Source organism: Cupressus sempervirens, chromosome 4 (genome assembly GCF_028749045.1).
Source record: "Cupressus sempervirens isolate cs-2001-9-10 chromosome 4, ASM2874904v1, whole genome shotgun sequence".
Classification (NCBI taxonomy): domain Eukaryota; kingdom Viridiplantae; phylum Streptophyta; class Pinopsida; order Cupressales; family Cupressaceae; genus Cupressus; species Cupressus sempervirens.
In genome coordinates, this window is record NC_143121.1 from 268,671,934 (window position 1) to 268,692,750 (window position 20,817).

Here is a 20,817-nt window from a genome sequence, read left to right on the forward strand (position 1 = left end):
CTTGGCACATTTCATGACTACAGGGTAAATTTGACCACAAGTACTGACATTTTTTATTGAACAGTTATCAGTGCAAGAACATAGTGGACATTGAGCAACATTTTTTTAAAAGTCATTCTTATCACTTGATGTTCAACAGCTCTATAGAGAGGTTTATGAATACCAAAAGCTTAAACCTTAGCTTTAGGCAATTAACTCTAATGTGCACCTATACCAAAATAACTAAAATCTGCCTTACATTAAAAAAATCTTTTAATGTGCAAAAATAGCATGTTGAGCTGTTGGGTCACTTCCAACCTTTTGTGACGCAGATCAACAAATAGTTGACACTTGAAACAAGAACAAAACCTGTTGCTGCCACTGGATCGTATGGATTAAAAACAACGCCAGAAGCTTTTAAAAAATTACTGACAAAATCAACAATTGTTAATATATTTTCTAAATTTCATGTCTATGATTGTGAATTCGGTACAACCAAGCTAACAGGTGCAACCAAAAGCCTTCAAACCGTTTAATTGAAATCCATAGTTTGTTAAGCCTTCAAACCGTTTAATTGAAATCCATAGGTTGTTTCAACCACTTACGTTCTTAAGGTTAGTCCTTGGTAGCTGAAGTGTGATCTTTAGTCACAAGAACCCAGTTAGTTATATTCTTCATTAAATTGTCTTCTCCACATCGTCAGTCACGTCCAGCAAAACAAAAAAATGTGCACACTTCTATTATTTAAATTTATGCTGTAAAACAATTGGATGACAAAACGGCATGTTTTATGCAGGTTAACATATGGTTGCTACCCTTGTAAAGAGAGCAGCTTGCTGATCTACGTCTCACTTAGCAAACTAAATTTGATACATAAGCTTGTAAACTCAATTCAACACGCTTCATTATTTGTTTGAATTATAATCCTACAAGAAACAAATAAGTTCTATATTCTATTCGCCACAACTTTAAATGTTCCCTGCATGTGAATTTGCACGAGACAAACTTATAATTTCCGAAGCGCATTAAAGCTCCAACACTTCAACAACTGCCAGTTATAAAACAGAAAAAAGGCAAAATAAAGTGATATTGTGTTCTCAAAATACGTGCTTTGGAACCATTAACCATTTTTTCAGTTCACCAAATTAGTACACCAATTGTATACCTTCATCAAATCAGTAATTTCAATGAAAAAAGTAGTAGCAAACAGACAATCTTAGTTATGATCTCTCCCAGCAAGAAATAAATATTTCTTGATAAATGTTCCAAAAAGTATAAATCTATATCATAGTCCAGAAATCAAATAATATACATCCATAGTGGATTAAATAAATAGTAGAGCTAATATTTTAGCATCGCTGGTATATATTATGTTCCAATACATTCATATACACGAGTTTAGAAATAAAATAATATAGGAGAGCTAATGTTTATCATGTTTGGATATATTTTGCTCCAATAGATTCATATACACAAGAGCTTTGAAATAAAAATGATATGCACACCTTGTTTATCTGATACATGATTAAGTGGACCACTAAAAGTAAATAATAATTGAACATCATTTCCTAGTTAGATCTAAAAAGATGCATCTTAAACTTCACCTGATTCCAGTTCATGAGCTATAACCAAAATATAATAAATTACTATTTGACTTGCTTCCCGCATCAAGAAAATTCAAACTAGATAAGAAATCTGGTCTTTGTGATATGCAGATGTCTCTCACAAAAGATGTCTCAGTTACACAATTCAAATTTTGAGTTAAAAACAAATTAGTAATGTTTGAGCATCCTCTTCCAATAGCCATGAGCAAGTTCGTGCAAACAAAGACTATCCATGTTAGTATGCGGTAATACTAATAACTATTCCTCACTAGAGTAAACTACAACCGCTCACTCAAAACTCATGTTAAATTAACCAGTAAAAATGAACAGAAAATCATTAAGCTAATCATGCAGATTTTGAATTGTCCCGTAATTCGCCACTGCCATGTGCAAAGTGACAACGATCTCCAAATGTGCAGGTGCCTTGCGCAAAGTTTTCACAGAGTTTGGTTTTGTAATTGTTTGTAGAGAGTGAAGCCTGCTTTGGGGGCAGCATGCTGCTTGTGTGTATGATTAGCTCACGAAGCATGGCATTTGCTTGCTGTATCTGCTCAAAAGTACCTTCCAGTTCGATGTTCTTTAGACTGTCATTAGATTCATGATCTCTTATAGCTAACTTCACTCCAGTCAGACGACATATCTGTTTCGAATTCACACCACCTTTCCCAATTATAGCACCAGCAAGGGAAGCATCAACACTTATCTTTGCCTCAGAAGAAAGACCAAATTTGGCTGCAGCTGGTGGAGTAACCTCACGATAGCCACCACGCCCTCCAATCTTCCCATCAAAGCCAGAAGAAATGAACCTGCCACCAAAAGAACCTGAAGACCTATCATTTTTTATGTCAAGTGCAGCTGAATTTCCTTTATTAAGTTCCCTTTCCCCATGTGCAAAATGGCATTTCTCTCCAAACCGACATCCTTCTGCAGTACCAAATTTACTACATAGTCGTGTCTTGAAGCTTGCTGCAGGAAATGTCTGCTCTGAAGCCAATGCTCCTGATGTTTTCTTTGAAGCTGCACCCAATCCACTTCCCAAATTTGCCATTTGCGTAACAGCATTCACCCCACCAGGAACATAATGGAGAAAGTGGCAGGTTTCACCATAAGGGCATCCAGATGTGCTGCATATAATAACATTAAATTCAATACAACTTCAGTATCTTTACAGACAAAAAACTGGATGTAGCCTAATAAATTACCTCGCAGACAGTTTTTAAGTCCATCCATTATGCGAGTTTAAACTAGAAATTTCTCAATCATAACAAAGGCATCTCATACACAATGCATACACTAAATTAAATAGTATCTATTCTAAAGAACTTGACTAATGCAGAAAACTGAACCATGCTGATCCTGAAAAATAAATGGTCCAAACCCAACAAGATTAAATTTGATGAGCAAAATGAAGATCAGCATCCTGGCTGGGGGATGGAAAAAATTTACTTCTGTTTTACCATCTATAAATAATGATCACCCACTAGAGCGCGTCATGTCTAAAAAGCAAGTACAGATTGTAGGGATCTACTAACCAAAAGCTCAGGTCTTAAAATCCCGCTGAAAGCTTCCCTAAGATAGCAATTATGACAAACCCAGTTATCATAGCTTCACAACAGTTCATCAAATGTTCGTTTCAATGAAAGTTGTTAAGATCTTTACTCTGTCCATATTCGATGGTTCTCAAAGAACCCTATAGTATAGCTATAGAAATATGCATCATAATAAGAATGTGTCTACATCTAGTAAATAATTGCAGTAACAATTAAAAGACCTTGGCGCATCACAGCAGCACATCAAAAATAAATTGGTATAATAAACTAGGCACCATTCAGAACACATTGAAAAATATGAATAACAAGAAATAATGTCCATGTGCAAAAGACTGGTAATGTAACTACTCCTAGCCCCCTGCACAAATTGCATTCATATATTAATCATAAATGCAGATTTGTCCTTAAGTCACATTTATCTTTATGCCACATTCTTGCATGACAGAAAACCTAACAAATCCATTGACATTTCGTCATCCAAAAACTAAGCACATAAAAAATAAATTGGAATAATAAACTAGGCACCACTCAGAACACACTGAAAAATATCAATAACAAGAAATACTGTCCATATGCAAAAGACTGGTAATGCAACTACTCCTAAGCCCCCTGCACAAATTGCATTCATATGTTAATCATAAATGCAGATTTGTCCCTTAGTCACATTTATTTTTATGCCACATTCTTGCATAACAGAAAACCTAACAAATACATTGACATTTCATCATCCAAAAACTAAATATTAGCGATGAGCAAATATTAGAAATGAGCTATGCAAAACATTAACAACTTAAACTATATGAATATTAATCCCAACACAAAAGCTGCTTTAACTCCCAAAAGTTCCCCATCCTCGTCACATACTTTACATTCTATACAAATTCATATAAATTTATATTCTGTTCATAGGTCATCCAAAAACTACACAACATAAATAAGAAAGCGAGGATGAAATATTTGAAATGAGCTATGCAAAAACACTAACAACTTAAATTATATGAATATTAATCCCAACACAAAAGCTGCTTCAACTCCCAAAAGACCCCCATCCTCATCACATACTTTACATTCTATACAAATTCATATAAACTTATATTCTGTTCATAGAATAGTTACCTAGAGATACACATGCATCCTATATCAAAAATGTGAAGACCTAGATGAATTAAATAAATACACTAGAAATTGTAATTAAGTGTATATACATATATGTTGATTATCTATATAAGTGCTGAATTTAAATTGGCATGAGCTCAATGAATTAAATAGGTGTCATGGGCCTTGTATATGAAGTTTAAAATACCATCATTCCAGCATTTCCTGATAGGGAAAATGGGAGATGGGTTTCAGCAACAGGAAGAACAAGGACCTAGGTGGAGCGAGCATTAATACCTATAGAACTTAAATATTAGTTGTATTAGTATGTGAAAAATAACTACTTGAAAAACATTGACATACCATGTAAAGCTCAAACTAGTAAACATAACAAATTCTTAGAAAACAGCGCAATGATTGCATTGAACAATTAAAATGGTAATGATGTATTATTCTTCAGATATCTCTCCTAAACAGGTCAGGCAATAGGCAACACCCGGTCAGGCAATACCCTTATGCATGGTTATTCTTCAGACATCTCTGCTTAACAGTGTCAAAGGGCAGCACCCTTCCAAGGCCCAGGGGCAGTGACTAATAAGACCTCCAAAACCTAGCAAACCTTCATAACAAATGTCACACTCAAAACTTATAACCCCATGTCACGGAGATTCTGACATTTGTCCACAGGAGACACCTGGGCATCCCAGACAGTCAGCAGACAGCAATCCCAAGACATCCTCAGGATGTCATCTGACAATCTCAACAATGATAGAAGTGTGGAAGAGGAGTGTCTCTCTGCTACCTGTGTCTCAGGGACATCCCTATCCCCAAAAGGTTTGAATTTTAATGGGGTAACTCGGACTTATTGTTATTTTTTCTTCCAATATAATTGATTTTCTTCTAGTAGAAAAATTTGTTGTGCTGCTCAACAAGGTACTAGTAAGAGAAGAAATAATGATGATTTCTCTGTGTTTGTGCACTTAAAACTTTATCAATTAATGGAAAATACAACCATTGACATTCCTGTCTGGTGTCTCTAGCTGATTATGTTTCAAAATTCAAGTAATAACATGATGCTGACTACTATTCCAGAGTTGCATGCGCACATATATGGATACAGATACAAATATGGATGTACTACATTTCATGGCACTTAATACTGATATAGCTGGATACGACTTTGATTTAACAACTAAATAATAAATGTGTGTGACTAGAAGTCCACAACTGTGATATTGTTGTACACTTCCTGACAACATTTGTGGATTTTCTGGGCAGGAAAATGTGTGGATTTTCTGGGCAGGAAAATGTTTGTGAAGTTGGCTGCTCATCATTGTATGTGGTAGTTTGGGTCAAGTAGGCCAACACAACCATTTTGAATTATGATCCCTGGGGATAATGAGAGATATATATGATGTGGTTAGCATAAATGATCTGAAGAATAATACATCCTTAAAGGAGCATCTAGACATGGCCACCAATTTTCAGGATTCCGAAACTTTTCGCTTTGCCCACACCAGCTAAATAGGCTAGAAGATTTGGGAAAAAGGTTGGTGTATCATAAGCCCTGAAACTGTATCACATTCATGTAAACCCTCAATTGAAAAACTTGATTTGTCCTCAGGAGTTAACATAGCCCCCACTCAAAACCTTAGTCCCCAAGCAAACAATGCTGAAATCTTGTAAAAATGGCATCAGTGTCTTATAGTCGGTGTCATTCTCTTCGTCATAATATATACTTGAAATATAACATTTTGGTATAAGTCACATTTCAATATTAGCCCTTCCTTTCTTATGACCAGCATAGAGGCTAATCCAGATAACAGAGTTCCTAAACCTAGATAACACAAATTATGCTTACTCTTGAATTAGTGTATGTTATTTTTGGTCACTATACTACAATCTTGGAACCTCAGATTTTATAAATTATAATATGTGCATTATAATATAGCATTTCATCAGTCCAATTCAAATTGGCATAAAATAAATTTGCCCAGACTACTAAAATAGAAATATTAACCTAGATTATGAACAAAAGCATAGTACAAAGAACCCGAACAACAATAGAGAAGGCATTGCAATCCCTTAGTCCCCATAAGAATCATATGCCATTTTCTGTTTGTACATACACAGGTATGTGTTACCTATATATAAGTGTTTCATAAATATCTATGTTTTATATAGAGATATAGTCACAGACTTACAAGGTTAATCCCTTCATGTTTCAGGCTTCGAGTTCAAAATTTAGCTAACCCATAAAAATCACACGAAATTCAATAAAAATTCAGCTGAAAATTTCCAAGGAAGGAGGACAACTTTGATTTTATTTTAGAAGGGTTTTTTAGGGATTCTTAATAGTTTTGCTAGAAATAACTTCCTGATGTAGCATCTATGTTGAAGAGTGGTTATTTTGTCACTTGCAGCGAAGACACATTGAATTTCTTCAGAGTCAAGTTAGAAGGCATGCATTTGTATTCTGTGGAGGTTGCTATAAATAGCTTCGCGATATAGCATTTATGTTGAACAGTGGTTATTTTTCACTTGCAGTGAAGACACGTTGAATTTCTTCAGAGTCAAGTTGGAAGGCATGCATTTGTATTCAGTGGTGGCAGTGTTGTAAAACCTATTGAAGAGGGTCAGAAAAATTGCATTCACATTGCCTTTGGAATAGTAGTGTATATATTTTTCTGGAGAATTGCAAAAGCTCAAGCAAATATGAAATATTGCCCAGCGAATGCAATGGTAAACAATGGTAATGAAGTCCATCCTGATGTATAAGATAATTGACCTCATTCTCCCCTCCAATTCCCCTATTGTTTCAATTATTGTGCACTAATGGAAGCAACAAATGGATCACAGGTTACCAACTAAAGGAATGGGTTGCAATATGCACCTATAATATTTTAAATATTTAAATTGGATTTTAAATTATAATATATTTATCATTTAAAACTTCAGAGTCTAGACACACGTATTTATCATTTACATACTTGAGATATTAAGATTAAAATTTTGAACAATATCTATATTATAGCATTTTAAAATTTGTTGCAATTCTAATCTAATAATATTGTTTTATTTTTTCAATTGATGTTTACAATATAACATTAATTTTGAATTTAATATGAAATAATATTAATTTATTAAATAATTAATTTGACTATTATATTTTATAATTGAAATTAGTTTCAGGCCTATTTAGCATAGTTAAACTATTTTTACAATTTAATTAATATGTTTATATAAAGCAATTTTATGTCATTTTTTTCCTTTCCGAACTGTCTTACTTTTATTTAAGTTGAACTCAAACTCAAATATGAACCCTTGTGATTATGAGTGTGCATGTTTTCTTAATAAACATGCATGTATAATATGTAGATTTCATTCGCACAAATGCACACAATACACATTAGTATAGACATGTATATACAGATGTGGATTATACATAATACACATGTACACGCATATGTATAATCACAAATGTATTAGTAAATCCATTATATACATATGTACATACATGTACATTATTTTCAAATGTATATTCATATGTAAAATGTACATGTTACACTAATTTATCTATACAAATCCATTATATACATATGTCCATATTATTATATGCATGTGATTGTGCACATGTATGCATACAAATGTGGGCATATGTGTGTGTCTGCATGAAAAAACACATAAAAAATGTGTAATGTACATACAAATATACATGACATATATGTGTGTAAATACATCATACATATGTACATGTCCTGAAACGTATGTATTTGTATTATTATATGTGTGATTGTGTGTATGTGTATATACATTATACATATGTACATGTCATGAAACATGTATGTATTTGTATTATTATATGTTTGATTGTGTGTATGTGTATAAGCATGTCCGTAGCAATATAAGCCTTGTAATACCACCCTTTTACCATGCATTATAAAACTCAAATGCATAGTCTATCCGATATAGACTTATTGTATGCAACCATTTAACACCCAATACAACATTGGCCTCCTCAAATGTCAATCACGCTAAAGTACTTTGAAAGGATGTAAAAAGGGTACAATTAAGCAAGGCCAAGCTCAATTGTAGAACGAGTTATATGTGTGTGATTATGTATCTATAAAATACGTATGCATAACAAGATAGGCCCAGTGTATCACCCTTTTACCATGCACTGTAAAACTCAATTGTATAGTCTTAAAGACATGAGATATGGACATACAATATGCAACCATTGGTCTCCTCAATATTAATCACATAAAAGCCCTCTATAAGGATGTAATTATTGAAGGTCATGCTTAACTATGGAGCAAGAGTTGTACAACAAAATATGCCACTTCTTGTCCTTGTATAGAGATCATCATGCTCAAATTTCAAACCCTTTTCTTCACATAGGTTGCATAGATGAAATTATGTGTAGCCCTAATACCAATCAATACAGCTCATTGTCCCTGAACAACACTATAATGAGAAATGGTACATAGAGTTGTTATTGCACCCTCGAACTCTATTGAATCATCACGATTCTCTCATGTGCTTAAATTTCCATCCGTCTATTATTGTTGTGCACCCTTAAATTGAGTCTCCTCCAACTCATCATTAGGCTCCTTAAAGACCTGAACCTAGCGGACTTGGCCCACGCTCCACCTATGTCCAAGTGTCCAAGGCTCACGACAATCAAAGTAAAGCCTCTTCCATCTCAATTCTTCCCTCGAATCACAAGATGACCCACCAATTGGCTTAGATATATTTCCTATCAACCTAGTATACATGTACATACAAATATACATGACATGTATGTGTGTAAATACATTATACATATGTACATGTCATGAGTTATGTATGCATCCATATTATTATATGTGTGATTGTGTGTATGTGTAAATACATACATATATGCATAAGCATATGCATAACAATATTGGCTTTGCAATACCACCCTTTAACCATGTGTTATAAAACTCAATTGCAGTCTTAATTTTTTAAGTCTTATTGTCTGCAACCACTGAACACCTAATACAACAATGATCTCCTCAATGTACAACAATGATCTCCTCAATGTCAATCACACTAAAGTACTTTGAAAGGATGTAAAAAGGGTGTAATTAACCAAGGCCAAGCTCAATTGTAGAGCAAGTTATGTGTGTGATTGTATATATGTGCAAATACATAAATAGATCTATATGCATAACAAGATGGGCCCTATAATATCACCCTTTTACCATGCACTTAAAATTCAATTGTATAGTCTTAACGCTTGTGAAATAAAAGGGTGTAATTAACCAAGGCCAAGCTCAATTGTAGAGCAAGTTATGTGTGTGATTGTATATATGTGCAAATACATAAATAGATCCATATGCATAACAAGATAGGCCCTATAATATCAACCTTTTACCATGCACTTAAAATTCAATTGTATAGTCTTAAAGCTTGTGAAATATGAACTTACAATATGCAACCACTAGGCTCCTCGATGGGAATCACATAAAAGCCCTCTATAAGGATGCAATTACCAAAGGCCATGCTCAACGATGGAGCAAGAGTTGTACAACACAATGTGCCACATCTTGTCCTCATACAGAAATCATCATGCTCAACTTTCAAGCCCTTCTTCTTCACATAGGATGCAGCAATGAAGATTTGGGTAGCCCAACTATCAATCAATACAACTCACTGTCCCAACACAGCACTGTAATGAGTGGTATAGAGAGTTGTTATTGAAGCCTTGATTTGTACCAAATCATCGTGATTCTCCTATGTGCTTAAATTTCCATCTGTCTATTATTGTTGTGCACCCTTAAATAGAGTGTCCTCCAACTCATCATCACTAGGCTCCTTAAAAACCTAGCCCTAGCGGACTTGGCCCCCACTTTACCTATGTCCAAGTGTCCAAAGCTCACAACAATCAATGTAAAGCCTCTTCAATCTGAATTCTTCTCTCGAATCCCAAGATGACCCACCAATTGGCTTATAGATATATTTCCTACCAAACTAGTATAGTTTACTTTGTGTCCTCCTTTCAAACCTTGCTTCTTCACATTAGATGCATCAATAAAGTTGTAGGTAACCCCACTATCAATCAATACAACGACACATTTAGCTCTGAAAGCATTGTAATGAGTAAAGGTAGAAGAGTTGTTATCACACCCTCCATATGTGCCAAATCATCATGATTTTGTGCCTAAATCCCCAATTGTCTATTTCTACCATACATACTAAAATTGTGCCTCTCCAACTCATCATCACTAGGCTCCTTAATGACCCCAATCTAGTCGACTTTGCCCCTGCTCCTACACAAATGTCCAAGCCTTGCATGACCTCAATCTAGTCGACTTTGCCCCCGCTCCTGCACAACTGTCCAAGCCTCGCAACAATCAAATCACAGCCTCTTCCATCTCAATTTTACCCTCAAATCACGAGATGTCCCCCCAACATGGCTTAGATATCTCTCCTGCTAGCCTATTACATTTTGGCTTCATGTCGTCCTTTAGTGGCCAACTCTATAGTGAGGATCTCAAAGGAAAATTGTTAGGAAACATTTTCCTTGCAAACTCAAAAGCATTTTACAAGGATGACAAACCAATGATGCATCAATAAATGTAGGTAGCCCCAATATAAATCAATAGAACATGTTGTTCATGCACTTCCTTAACTCTCAAAGTGGTATAATGAGGAATGGTAAAAAGAGTTGTTATCACACCCTCCATCTATCCCAAACCATCATGATCCTTTGTGCCCAAATCTCCACCTATCTATTCTTATTGTGCATCCTAAACTACCTCTCCTCCAACTCGTCATCACAAGCCTCCTTAATGCCCTCAATCCAGTGGGTTTTGCACTTACTCCTACACATATTTTAACGTGTCCAAGGCTCGTGACAATCAAAACAAGGCCTCTTCAATCTCAATTTTCTAGCAAATCACTAGAGTCCCACCAACTAGCTTAGATATCTCTCCCGCCAACCAAACATATTTTGGCTTCGCTTGTAGTGTGAATAAAAACCTAGTTTGTAGAGTGAATAAAAATTTAGTTTATGGTGTGAACAACTCCATATTCCTTGTATGCTTAAACGGGTCCTCCTAGGATCGCAAAAACAAAAGGTTCAACCTAATCTTTAAGAGACTCGGCAAACCCTCCATGAATCAAGAAGTTGGTCTCTTCTTGATCACATCTATCACCATAACTCACAAGTGTCCCAACCTAACTCAATTATGACAACTCCTTAAAGTGTGCCTCAAAATCCTTATAATTAAATCTATCAATTAATGTAGTACAAAACTAATTGTTAAGAAACCATGATCACATCAATCACCATAACTTATACCACCCACTCATGTGGTGGCTCCTTCAAGGTGAAGAGTAGCAAATTTGATGGGCTCAATCTCCTTCATCTAAATTTGGGTGAGATAGGTATCCAATTTATGAATCCAAGCCCTAGTTGTAAACTTGATGGTTCATCAAAAAATAGTAATGATAAACTTTCCAACCTTTTTAATTTTGCACATTTGGTGACTTCCAAGGAATATGTAAGTGAGATGGTTGGTTGAAAATCTATCCCTAATGCTTGATACTTAGCTAATATTTCAGCCTCACCATTGTCCTCCATAAGCACTTCTTGTGTAGGCTCATCCTCTTGTATGAAAGGAGATGTGAAAGATCTAGATTGAGTTTAAATCTATTTTAATTTCTACAACTTTGCTACTTTATTCTTTCTTTAAATGCCCAAAAGTCCTTCCATATGTTATTTTACGAGCCAATTGACTCATATAGAGGTTGTTATATTTCAAAAGTCTTATCATGTCTAAAAATTGTTGATGTTAGGTAGCTTCAGTTGGATAAACTATAAGAATAAGTACAGAAATATATATAACTTACAATTAAATAATCATTTGTTATTATATTGATTAGATAATAACGGATAGACATGTCAAATGAGGAGACATGTCTCTTCCTTAATATAAATTAGAGTGATATTGTTGTCATTGGAAAACATATACCACAAAAAGGCAATGCAACTACATTTGTTGTCATCCACATAAACAACATGGTATCAAAGCCAAACTGCAAATGTATATTTTTTTCCTCTATTTGAGAGAGAATTTGAAATCCATAAACAACATTGAAAATGAAGGAATCGATCTTTTTTTACCCTGACAATGAAGGAAAGACAACACTTCATTATGCTACCTAGGGAGAAGCCCACCAAATGGCAGAAGAAATTAAATGTGAGATTATCATACATCAGCCCATGAATTGATAAAGGATTTATTGAACATGGAGACCCATTTATAATAAGTATCCTAACAACACCACTGTCATTGTGGAGAGTATGGATAGGAAAATATAAATTATCGTAGCAATAATAAATGCATGGAGGTGGAAGGCTTTTTGAATGAAAAACCAAATGGAAAATGTCATGACACAAATACAACTTATAGGAGAACATGAAACTAGACATACCTCTTACACTAAATAAACTAGTACTAATTTAGAAAAGCCTAGTCAGACGAATTAGATAATCTGACTTTATATTTAATGAGAAGCAATTTAGATTAAACTAGGTATTACTCAGTTGTATTAAGAAACAAAGCAATTCATGTAGAAGAACATAATCGATTGTCCTCAACAAAAAGAGAGAAAAAGTTGTCCCATACTACGACTTCCCCCCTAATTCTAATACTCTGGCTCTTTGACAGAAATATTTTAGGACTTTGCCAACTATTTTGGGATTTTGCTTTGAATCAGCCTAGGTTATATTTGACAGAATTGGGAAAGTCAGTTAAATTTAATGTTTGAGGCACACTCAGAATTGCTATCAAGTTGGAAAGTGTGATATTACTGGTCACACCCCATCATAGCAAAAACCCCACTAAGTCATAAGCACTAAGCGTAAGACATGGCCACATGTGGCAAAAGGATAATGGAGACTCCACATCATACCTAAATGGAATTGAAAGGACATCAAATTAAGGTTTGAAGGGATTAAGTGTACGTAAGATACGTCACCCAATCTCTGCCCAAATAATGGTACACACTCCTACCAAGATAAGCGGTTATGTCTAGGGGATTAAATATGTATTTACTATCAATAGTGGTAGCCATTTGGTAAATGGTAGATATATTTTAGAGTTGCAATTAGTTATAATAGTTCAATAAATAAATTAGATTGATTTGATGGTGGGGGGGGTGTGCGTGTGTATTAATTCTCAACATTATAATTAATTCTAAAGTTGGATTCTAAAGTCATATGTAATCTAAATACAACAACTATTGATTAATTTTTATTTATGTTTCCTACGAGTTATTTGTCTTGATCTTTTCCTCCTAGTATGCTCTTATAAGAAGAGGAAGATTGAGATTCAGAGGGAGCAAATAGAGGAAATGGTTCAATCAACCTTTGATGATCTCGATCATATTGATTTAGAGGGAGTAGACCATATTGAGATGGATTCTCCAGTGATCAAGAAATGGCAACACTCTAGACGACTGTGATTTATGAATATACTCATGTCTATTTGGGCCTAACCCCTATGTAAATCATGAGGAAGTGACGACTTCCAAATGATTATCACTTGTATTTGGAGAAGTTATGGAAAGGTGACGATGTTACAATAATTTAATTTTCTATTATGATGGATGTCTTACAATGTCTATGCAGATCATGATAGATTATAGTTTGCATGGTTGATGTTTGTATGGTATGCATTATAAGAATGTGTGCGCACATACCTTATGAACATTTTGAGTACATGGTGAATGTTATGCAAATTGATGTTCAGGAGGCCATTACTCACAGTACTTGGTAAATATCTTGCAACTCAACATTCTGGAGGCCATTGCTCTCAGAGTTAGTGAATGTCAAATGAATTGACATTCAGAAGACCATTACTCCCAATATCTTTATATTACATTGAGGTAATATATGGTCATGTGTTTAGCTTCCCTAGCTAAGAGGAAGTGTTGATGTTTGGTAGCTTTAGTTGGATAAACTATGAGAATGAGAGCAAAAATATATACATCATACAATTAAATAATCATTTGTTATTATATTGATTAGATAATAATGGATAGACATGTCTCATGAGGAGACATGTCTCTCCATGTCTCTTCCTTAATATAAATTAGAGTGATATTATTGTCATTGGAAAATATATACCACAAAAAGGCAATGCAACTAAAATTGTCGCGAACCACGTACTTAACAAAAACATTGGTTTTACTTCCTCTTCTTTTGATGATGGTGGCTGAACTGAACCTACCATTGTTCCTTTGAATTTTCCCAAGTTGTGACCACCTTTTCTACACATGCACTCAACCCAAACAAGCTGCCAAGCCTTGCATCTCTGATATCAATGTATTATCCCCAAATATGATACTTAAAACAAGACAATAATTTATTGAAACAAGGGCAAATTTGATAACAAATACTTTCACAAACTAAATATAAATAATAATTCCAAACAAAAGTACCTCAAATACACCGATTAAAACATTCTAGAACCAAATTGAAATCACAAGTTAGTTCAACAATCTAGACCTCGATTCAGCTCATTTTCAAGTTTTCGTAGTTAGCTATAAATCTATTATTTCCAAGTTTGTCTATAATCATCTATTTTGTCATCTACATTGCATCTTTACTCTTTTCCATTTTTGGATTACATATTTAGTTAGGACCACTACCCCATTCTACACTTAGGTCCTTACTTGAGCCTATTGGGATCTCTTTCTCGAAGTGTGCAATTAAAAAAAAGGAGTAATCAACTCCTTTTCCTTTACTCCCCTTTTCACCTTGAACAAGCAAATCCAACTAATAAATTGTCTGTAAATGGTTTTTTAAATGGTTTAAAATTGCAAACATTGGAGTTTCATAAGCCCCCTTCATGAAACTTTTGTATGTATTATATTTTCTCAATTGTTTGCAACATCAAGTTTAAGTTATTTCACCCTTCCAATACTAACAAATGATGTCATACATTGCTCAATTAAACATAAAGGAAAGTTATCCATAGATTCACATTTATCGATCTTCCTAACTAGCAAACTTGGCTTCAAATGGGAAAATGGTTTGAAGTGTCTTTGTCGACCTGTAACAATTTACAATAAGACTCAAAAAAATAAGACAAGATAAAGAAAAAGTAATTCAATTACTCGAAAATCAACTTTGACACCAAAACTAGGGGAAATCTATAATCCCTCAGGAGCTAGTTGAGTTATTCACAATAGCATAAGGGCTTTCAATTTAGCATCTTTAATAAAAATTCAATTACAAACTGATAATGAGGTGTAAGTCAAGCACCCACCTTGAGAAGTTTTCAAATTAAAAAAAAAATTCACAATTTCATGTGAAGGGTATATATAATTGTCATTAAGGCAATCATATGTAAATCATTGTAAAACAAACAAAGAGCAAATCATAAAAAACTTTGTAAAACAATGCTTGGGTCTAGGTTGAATTATGGACATGAACTCTATTGGTAATTTCTTCCCACTTGAAATTGAATTGTAATATCCTTTCATGTTAATCAAAGCATCATTGGCAATGTATCCTTTATGATCTTACTCACTACCTCCAAAGCCACTTCATGCATGGTTCTTTCATCTATGGTACAATTCAAAATGTCATCTCCATGTATCTCTCAAAAGCACATTGCATTCATTATTGCATCTATGGCACCCATTTCTTAGGTTAATATGACATAGAAGTGTCTTGTTACATATATAAGCAATAGAAGATGCTTTTGTAATTCAAATTTACACAATCATAGAGGTCGGCAAAGAAATTTTGTGAGAAGATTCTGTAATATGGATATTAAAAACAAAGTCAGCACCAAACCCACCTCCATATTCCTTTCAAGCCTCACCCAAAGATATGGTTTAAAGAAATGGAATTTATTAAGCCATTGAAAGGCTTTTTTTTCTTTGCATTAAGTTTTGCAAGATGGTGTCTATAACTCCTTTCATTGAGTTGGAACAGTGTTTACTTTTGCTTGTCAAATAAATGGCTAAAATTTGTAGCCTTGCAACTCAAAGACAATGCAAATAAAAAAAAATCACCCCATGTGATTTAAGGCTTTTTTAAATTTATTTCAATACATTTAAATGTAAGTGTTTTTATCTGGACATATTAAGTATTACATTTTTAAAGTAGTATAGGCATTGTACTTTTGTCTTTTGAATCTATATAGTTAAACAAATTCCATATTGTGTCTGAGCTCCTATGTCTCTCTTTCCTCAATGATGTGCAGTGAATCTATCTCACATTCTAGTAGCACTCTATCTCGCAAAATATATGGTCCGTACTTATCTGGTTATCCTAGGACCTATCCTATTGGTGGACTTGTACAGACTGGCTCTAACTTCTTTCAAATGAAAACCAAAATCCAATCATATGCAACAAACTAGGAAACATGCCTAAAAGATTCAAAGAAAAAAAATCTCATTACAACCCCAAGGGCATTCAAGTGATTCACTAACTAAAAAATGTAAAGCATAAATTACCCTAACTTTTTTCCAGCTCAAGAAAGTTATTAATTGCTACAAGATAAGGACGGATAACTTTCTCTAAACTTGCTTTCCAGCTTAAGAAATTAAAACATAGATATTAAATCCCACCATATTGTAATCATTATATGGAGATGAGTTATATATAAATTTATCCTAGTTCCATACAGAAAGAGTCACAATGGATCTTAATTGATTTAATATTTGTGTCCAATGCCATGTGCATAACTTCTTGATTTCACATTAGTAACATATACAACTCATTACAATTGCAAAAAACATACTGGGAAAAGGCACCAATACATTGTTTTAGAGAGGTGGCCTTAGTTGCTATTTATGGTATCTTGCCTTCAAATTTAAAGGCCCGTAGAGTATCCTTTATTATTTGACATTTCAAACTAGTCTTGATGCTCTTTCACAAATCACACACATAGAGATTACCCCCAAAAACCACACCTAGGTAGTTACAACCATTGCATATTATAAGTTGATCATAGTAAGCCTAAACTCAATAAAAATAATGTGTTACTGAAATTGTATAAGACTTATCTAAATTGAGTGCCAATCTTATCTTTAATGTTCTCAAACCCCTGACTAGCTGCAAAACAACAGCTTTACAAAAAGATATTGGAAAAAAGGAAAAGAAATGAAGATTTACATTTAAGAGCTGAGGTGTGGACACTGAATTAATGAAGTGCAATAGCTAACTATAATTAGTTTTATTGTGCTTAAATTGTAATTTTCAATCAAATATATATATAATGTATATATTATTTGTGAATAAAACTCAAAAAATTGCAATTTTTTATTATTGAAGTTTATTCTTTTGATAGGTTGAGATTAAAACCTGAAAAACTTGGTGCATGCTGCCTTTGTTTTGCTTCCTAAAGTTGTTGGCAATGACTCCTTTTCTGTTCAAGAACATTAAATTTTTAATTTCAATTACTTTATGTAATTATTCTGATTACCATATTTAAGAAATGTATAATTGTAAATCAGCGCCACTAACACAAAACTAACCAACAAAGCATTTGCAACTAGCCCCTTGCAGAAAATCCATTTACAATTGTAAAACTCAACTCTAGTTAATAAATATTATACCAAGAACCTTAGTGTAAAGATCATTACCCAAGAACATTGTAACTCATATGGTGGACAAGTATGCCCATACAAACTACCAACAAAGTAACACTAAGATTATCCCGAAAACACAAAAGGCACAGAAGCATGTCAAGGGCAGCTACAATACAGGATAAAGCAACAAAATGCATAAATTTATGTAATGATTATGACACTTTAGTAATCCTAAATAAATTTCCTGCGATCATTCCTTAAAATGTAGAATATTCCAAATAAGATACCATTCAGAACTAACAAACTCTAAGTTGAAACTTGAACTCAAGCAAGCCATATAGTGTTGAGTCTGTTAGAATTGTAATTGGTGCGAGCATTATGATTAGCATAAATACAGCAGCATGTAGGCTCCAAAGCTTAACACTCACAACTTACAATCAATGCTAAACCTAATTAAAACTAAAGCCTAGCTAAAGCATGTTACAAGTAACACCCTCCAACCATATGAACAGCTAAGTTAGACCAACAACATGCATTACAGCATGTGACACTATCTCCATGATAGTGAAGATGGCACAATGATCCTTTTGCAATAATGCAAATTATTAGAATTAAGCCTAAACCAAAAAAGATACTAATAATAATTAAATATTCAGGTTGAGGAAACAAAGATAGCCAAAAATATAGCATGTTACAATAACAATGCACTAAACAAGATTCAACAAGTTCTGTACATGCAAATTCATACAAGAGACAAAAATATAGAAACCACATTTTCAGATAAACATTCAGCAAGTTCAGTACCGGAAAAGAAATGCACCATTCCTATCTAGTATTTACATATTATCTGTAATATGTTATCATAAGTTAACATGTGTTAGAATTTAACCATAGGCCTCAGGAAAGCAATCTGATTGTGGCGTGATTTTTTAGATAAATAAAATAATAATTTTTAAATACAACTTCACATATTAATCATACTAAATCAACTAGAACTAGATACCAGGAAGTGGCAACCTAGAGTTTTTATTCATTAAAAATAAAAACTGAAACCCGCCAACATAGAAGCCCCAACATATCATTCTAATTTGCCTGCAAACTCTCCAATACAAACATATATGAATTTTTCTGCGAGCACATACCCTCAATCAATTTTTACCACACAAGGAAAAGTGGAAAACTAAAGATCAAGCTCAAATCAATAGGGGAGTATGTCCAGCTAATATCTTTAATTGCAAGTGCCCTAAGAAAAGGTTTTCATCATAAAAACAGTAAGTTTTGCTACAGTTTCTCGAAAATCAGAGTGGACCTACTCTTTGAAGATCTCAAATAAGGAGCTGAAGATTTGCAGAACCAGGTGAGAACATTATGAAAAAGTTACCAAGATAGTAACCTTTCTAGTGGGTGATTTTTTCAATAATACATACTGGATTTAGTGAGCACTGGCCATGATGTTAATTTAATCCCTCAACAAACAGTAAGTATGCTACTATCCTAAAGGAAGTAGAAAGAGGGGGCCAGGTGAGCAGAAGGGATGATGCAGGGATGGTGGTCGGTCCCCACTAATTCATCCGATGTCAGATCATCATAAGTGATTGTAAGCATCGCAAAAAATAAATTTGAAGTCAGTGACTTCAAATAGATTGTATCTGAACACTTTGCCAGCCGTGAGGTGTGAAAAAACGTTAGCAATCTCACATGGCACCGTTACCCTAACCAATCTCACTAACAATCCTCCTATGGCATAAAGCAAGATGAAACCATAAATACCCATCTCGTCTTTTGAACTTATAAGCTCGAAAATGTCATTTCCGTTCTATGACACATATGTTCTTAAGAAGAAAACACCTAAAGCCCTACCAGCTGGTCGGTGGTCATTTATGATATTCACCTATGAAATGCATACAGAAAAAGTCAATATTTCAAAACATTCCATATCAAGAACCCCAATCCCTCCCGTCCGCTTCAACACAAATGCCCTAAAAACCCAAAAGAAAAAAGCTCGGGATGTTTGCCGTAAGCGCTCTATTCTTATTTCAAAAACACGTTGGAAACAGAGCTCAACTTCAAAAATAGTACTGTCGAGCAAAAAGCAAACCTAGGTTCCTAGTGCTTGTAAGAAGTCCACTATGATATTGCCATTTCAAACCCAAAAGGAAATCACTGAAAAAAGACGAAATCCAGGCTATATTCCTGAAGGCGGTTCTATAAAATCCATTGATATTCGGAAAACCTGAGCTCGATTTGAATGTATAATCTCTTATTTTAGCATTTATAAACGAATCAAAGGAAAAATGAATCCTATGGGGAAAAAAGAGTACCTGGGGTTGAACCAAAGGGCTTGAATCTGTTGCCGTCACCATAAGCACCACCATTCTCCTGCAAATAAGTATCACCCCTGGGCCTCTTGCGACCAGATCCAAAAAGGTCCATTCGAGCTGGTCACTAAACCCTGGACTAAATCTTAAGCTAAAACCCTAGGCTAAGCCCTAGGACAAATGGAGCAAATCCTTGAAACACAATGAAATACAAGAAAGCGAAAATCAGACCCTCAAATCCCTTTTGGCTCAGCTTAAATGTGTGACCCCGTGAAAGCTCACAAATATCTATATGTCTTCACGAAAAGATTAACGCAAAAGAACTAAAATGGGCTTAAAAGGTGAACATTTGACTGCCGCAATATGGATCCGAAGGACGAAAACGTAAGAAAAAATGGGTATATATTCTACGGCGGATGCAGGATTCAGATGCTTTGACCTAATTTTCCGACTGTTTAAAATAAAAGCAAAGTAAGAAAACACGAAATCTAAGTGACAGATCAGTTCTCACGCAAGAAGGATCTACAAAGAAACGTGGACTCCAAAAATTATTTAAATTAGATCAATTTGTAGGGTTTGGGACAAGATTAATCAACGGCTAAAATTAATTTAATGATGTACCATGCCTACGCTTCAATATTGTTTGTTTAGGAGGATAAAGTTACGTAGCTTAATGAATAAGTTTGGCAT

General features: G+C 34.3%; 1 protein-coding gene across 1 annotated transcript; it reads right to left on the reverse strand.

Moving 5' to 3' along the window:
• Positions 1-1,597: 1,597 nt before the first annotated feature.
• On the reverse strand, positions 1,598-20,438 carry LOC149561052 (zinc finger CCCH domain-containing protein 31-like). Its single transcript, XM_089824939.1, has 3 exons — positions 20,131-20,438; positions 17,583-17,646; positions 1,598-2,707 (listed from the first exon to the last, which is right to left on the reverse strand). The coding sequence occupies exons 1-3, from the start codon at positions 20,240-20,242 to the stop codon at positions 1,930-1,932; spliced, it is 954 nt and encodes a 317-aa protein (XP_089681065.1). The 5' UTR covers positions 20,243-20,438; the 3' UTR covers positions 1,598-1,929.
• Positions 20,439-20,817: the final 379 nt, after the last annotated feature.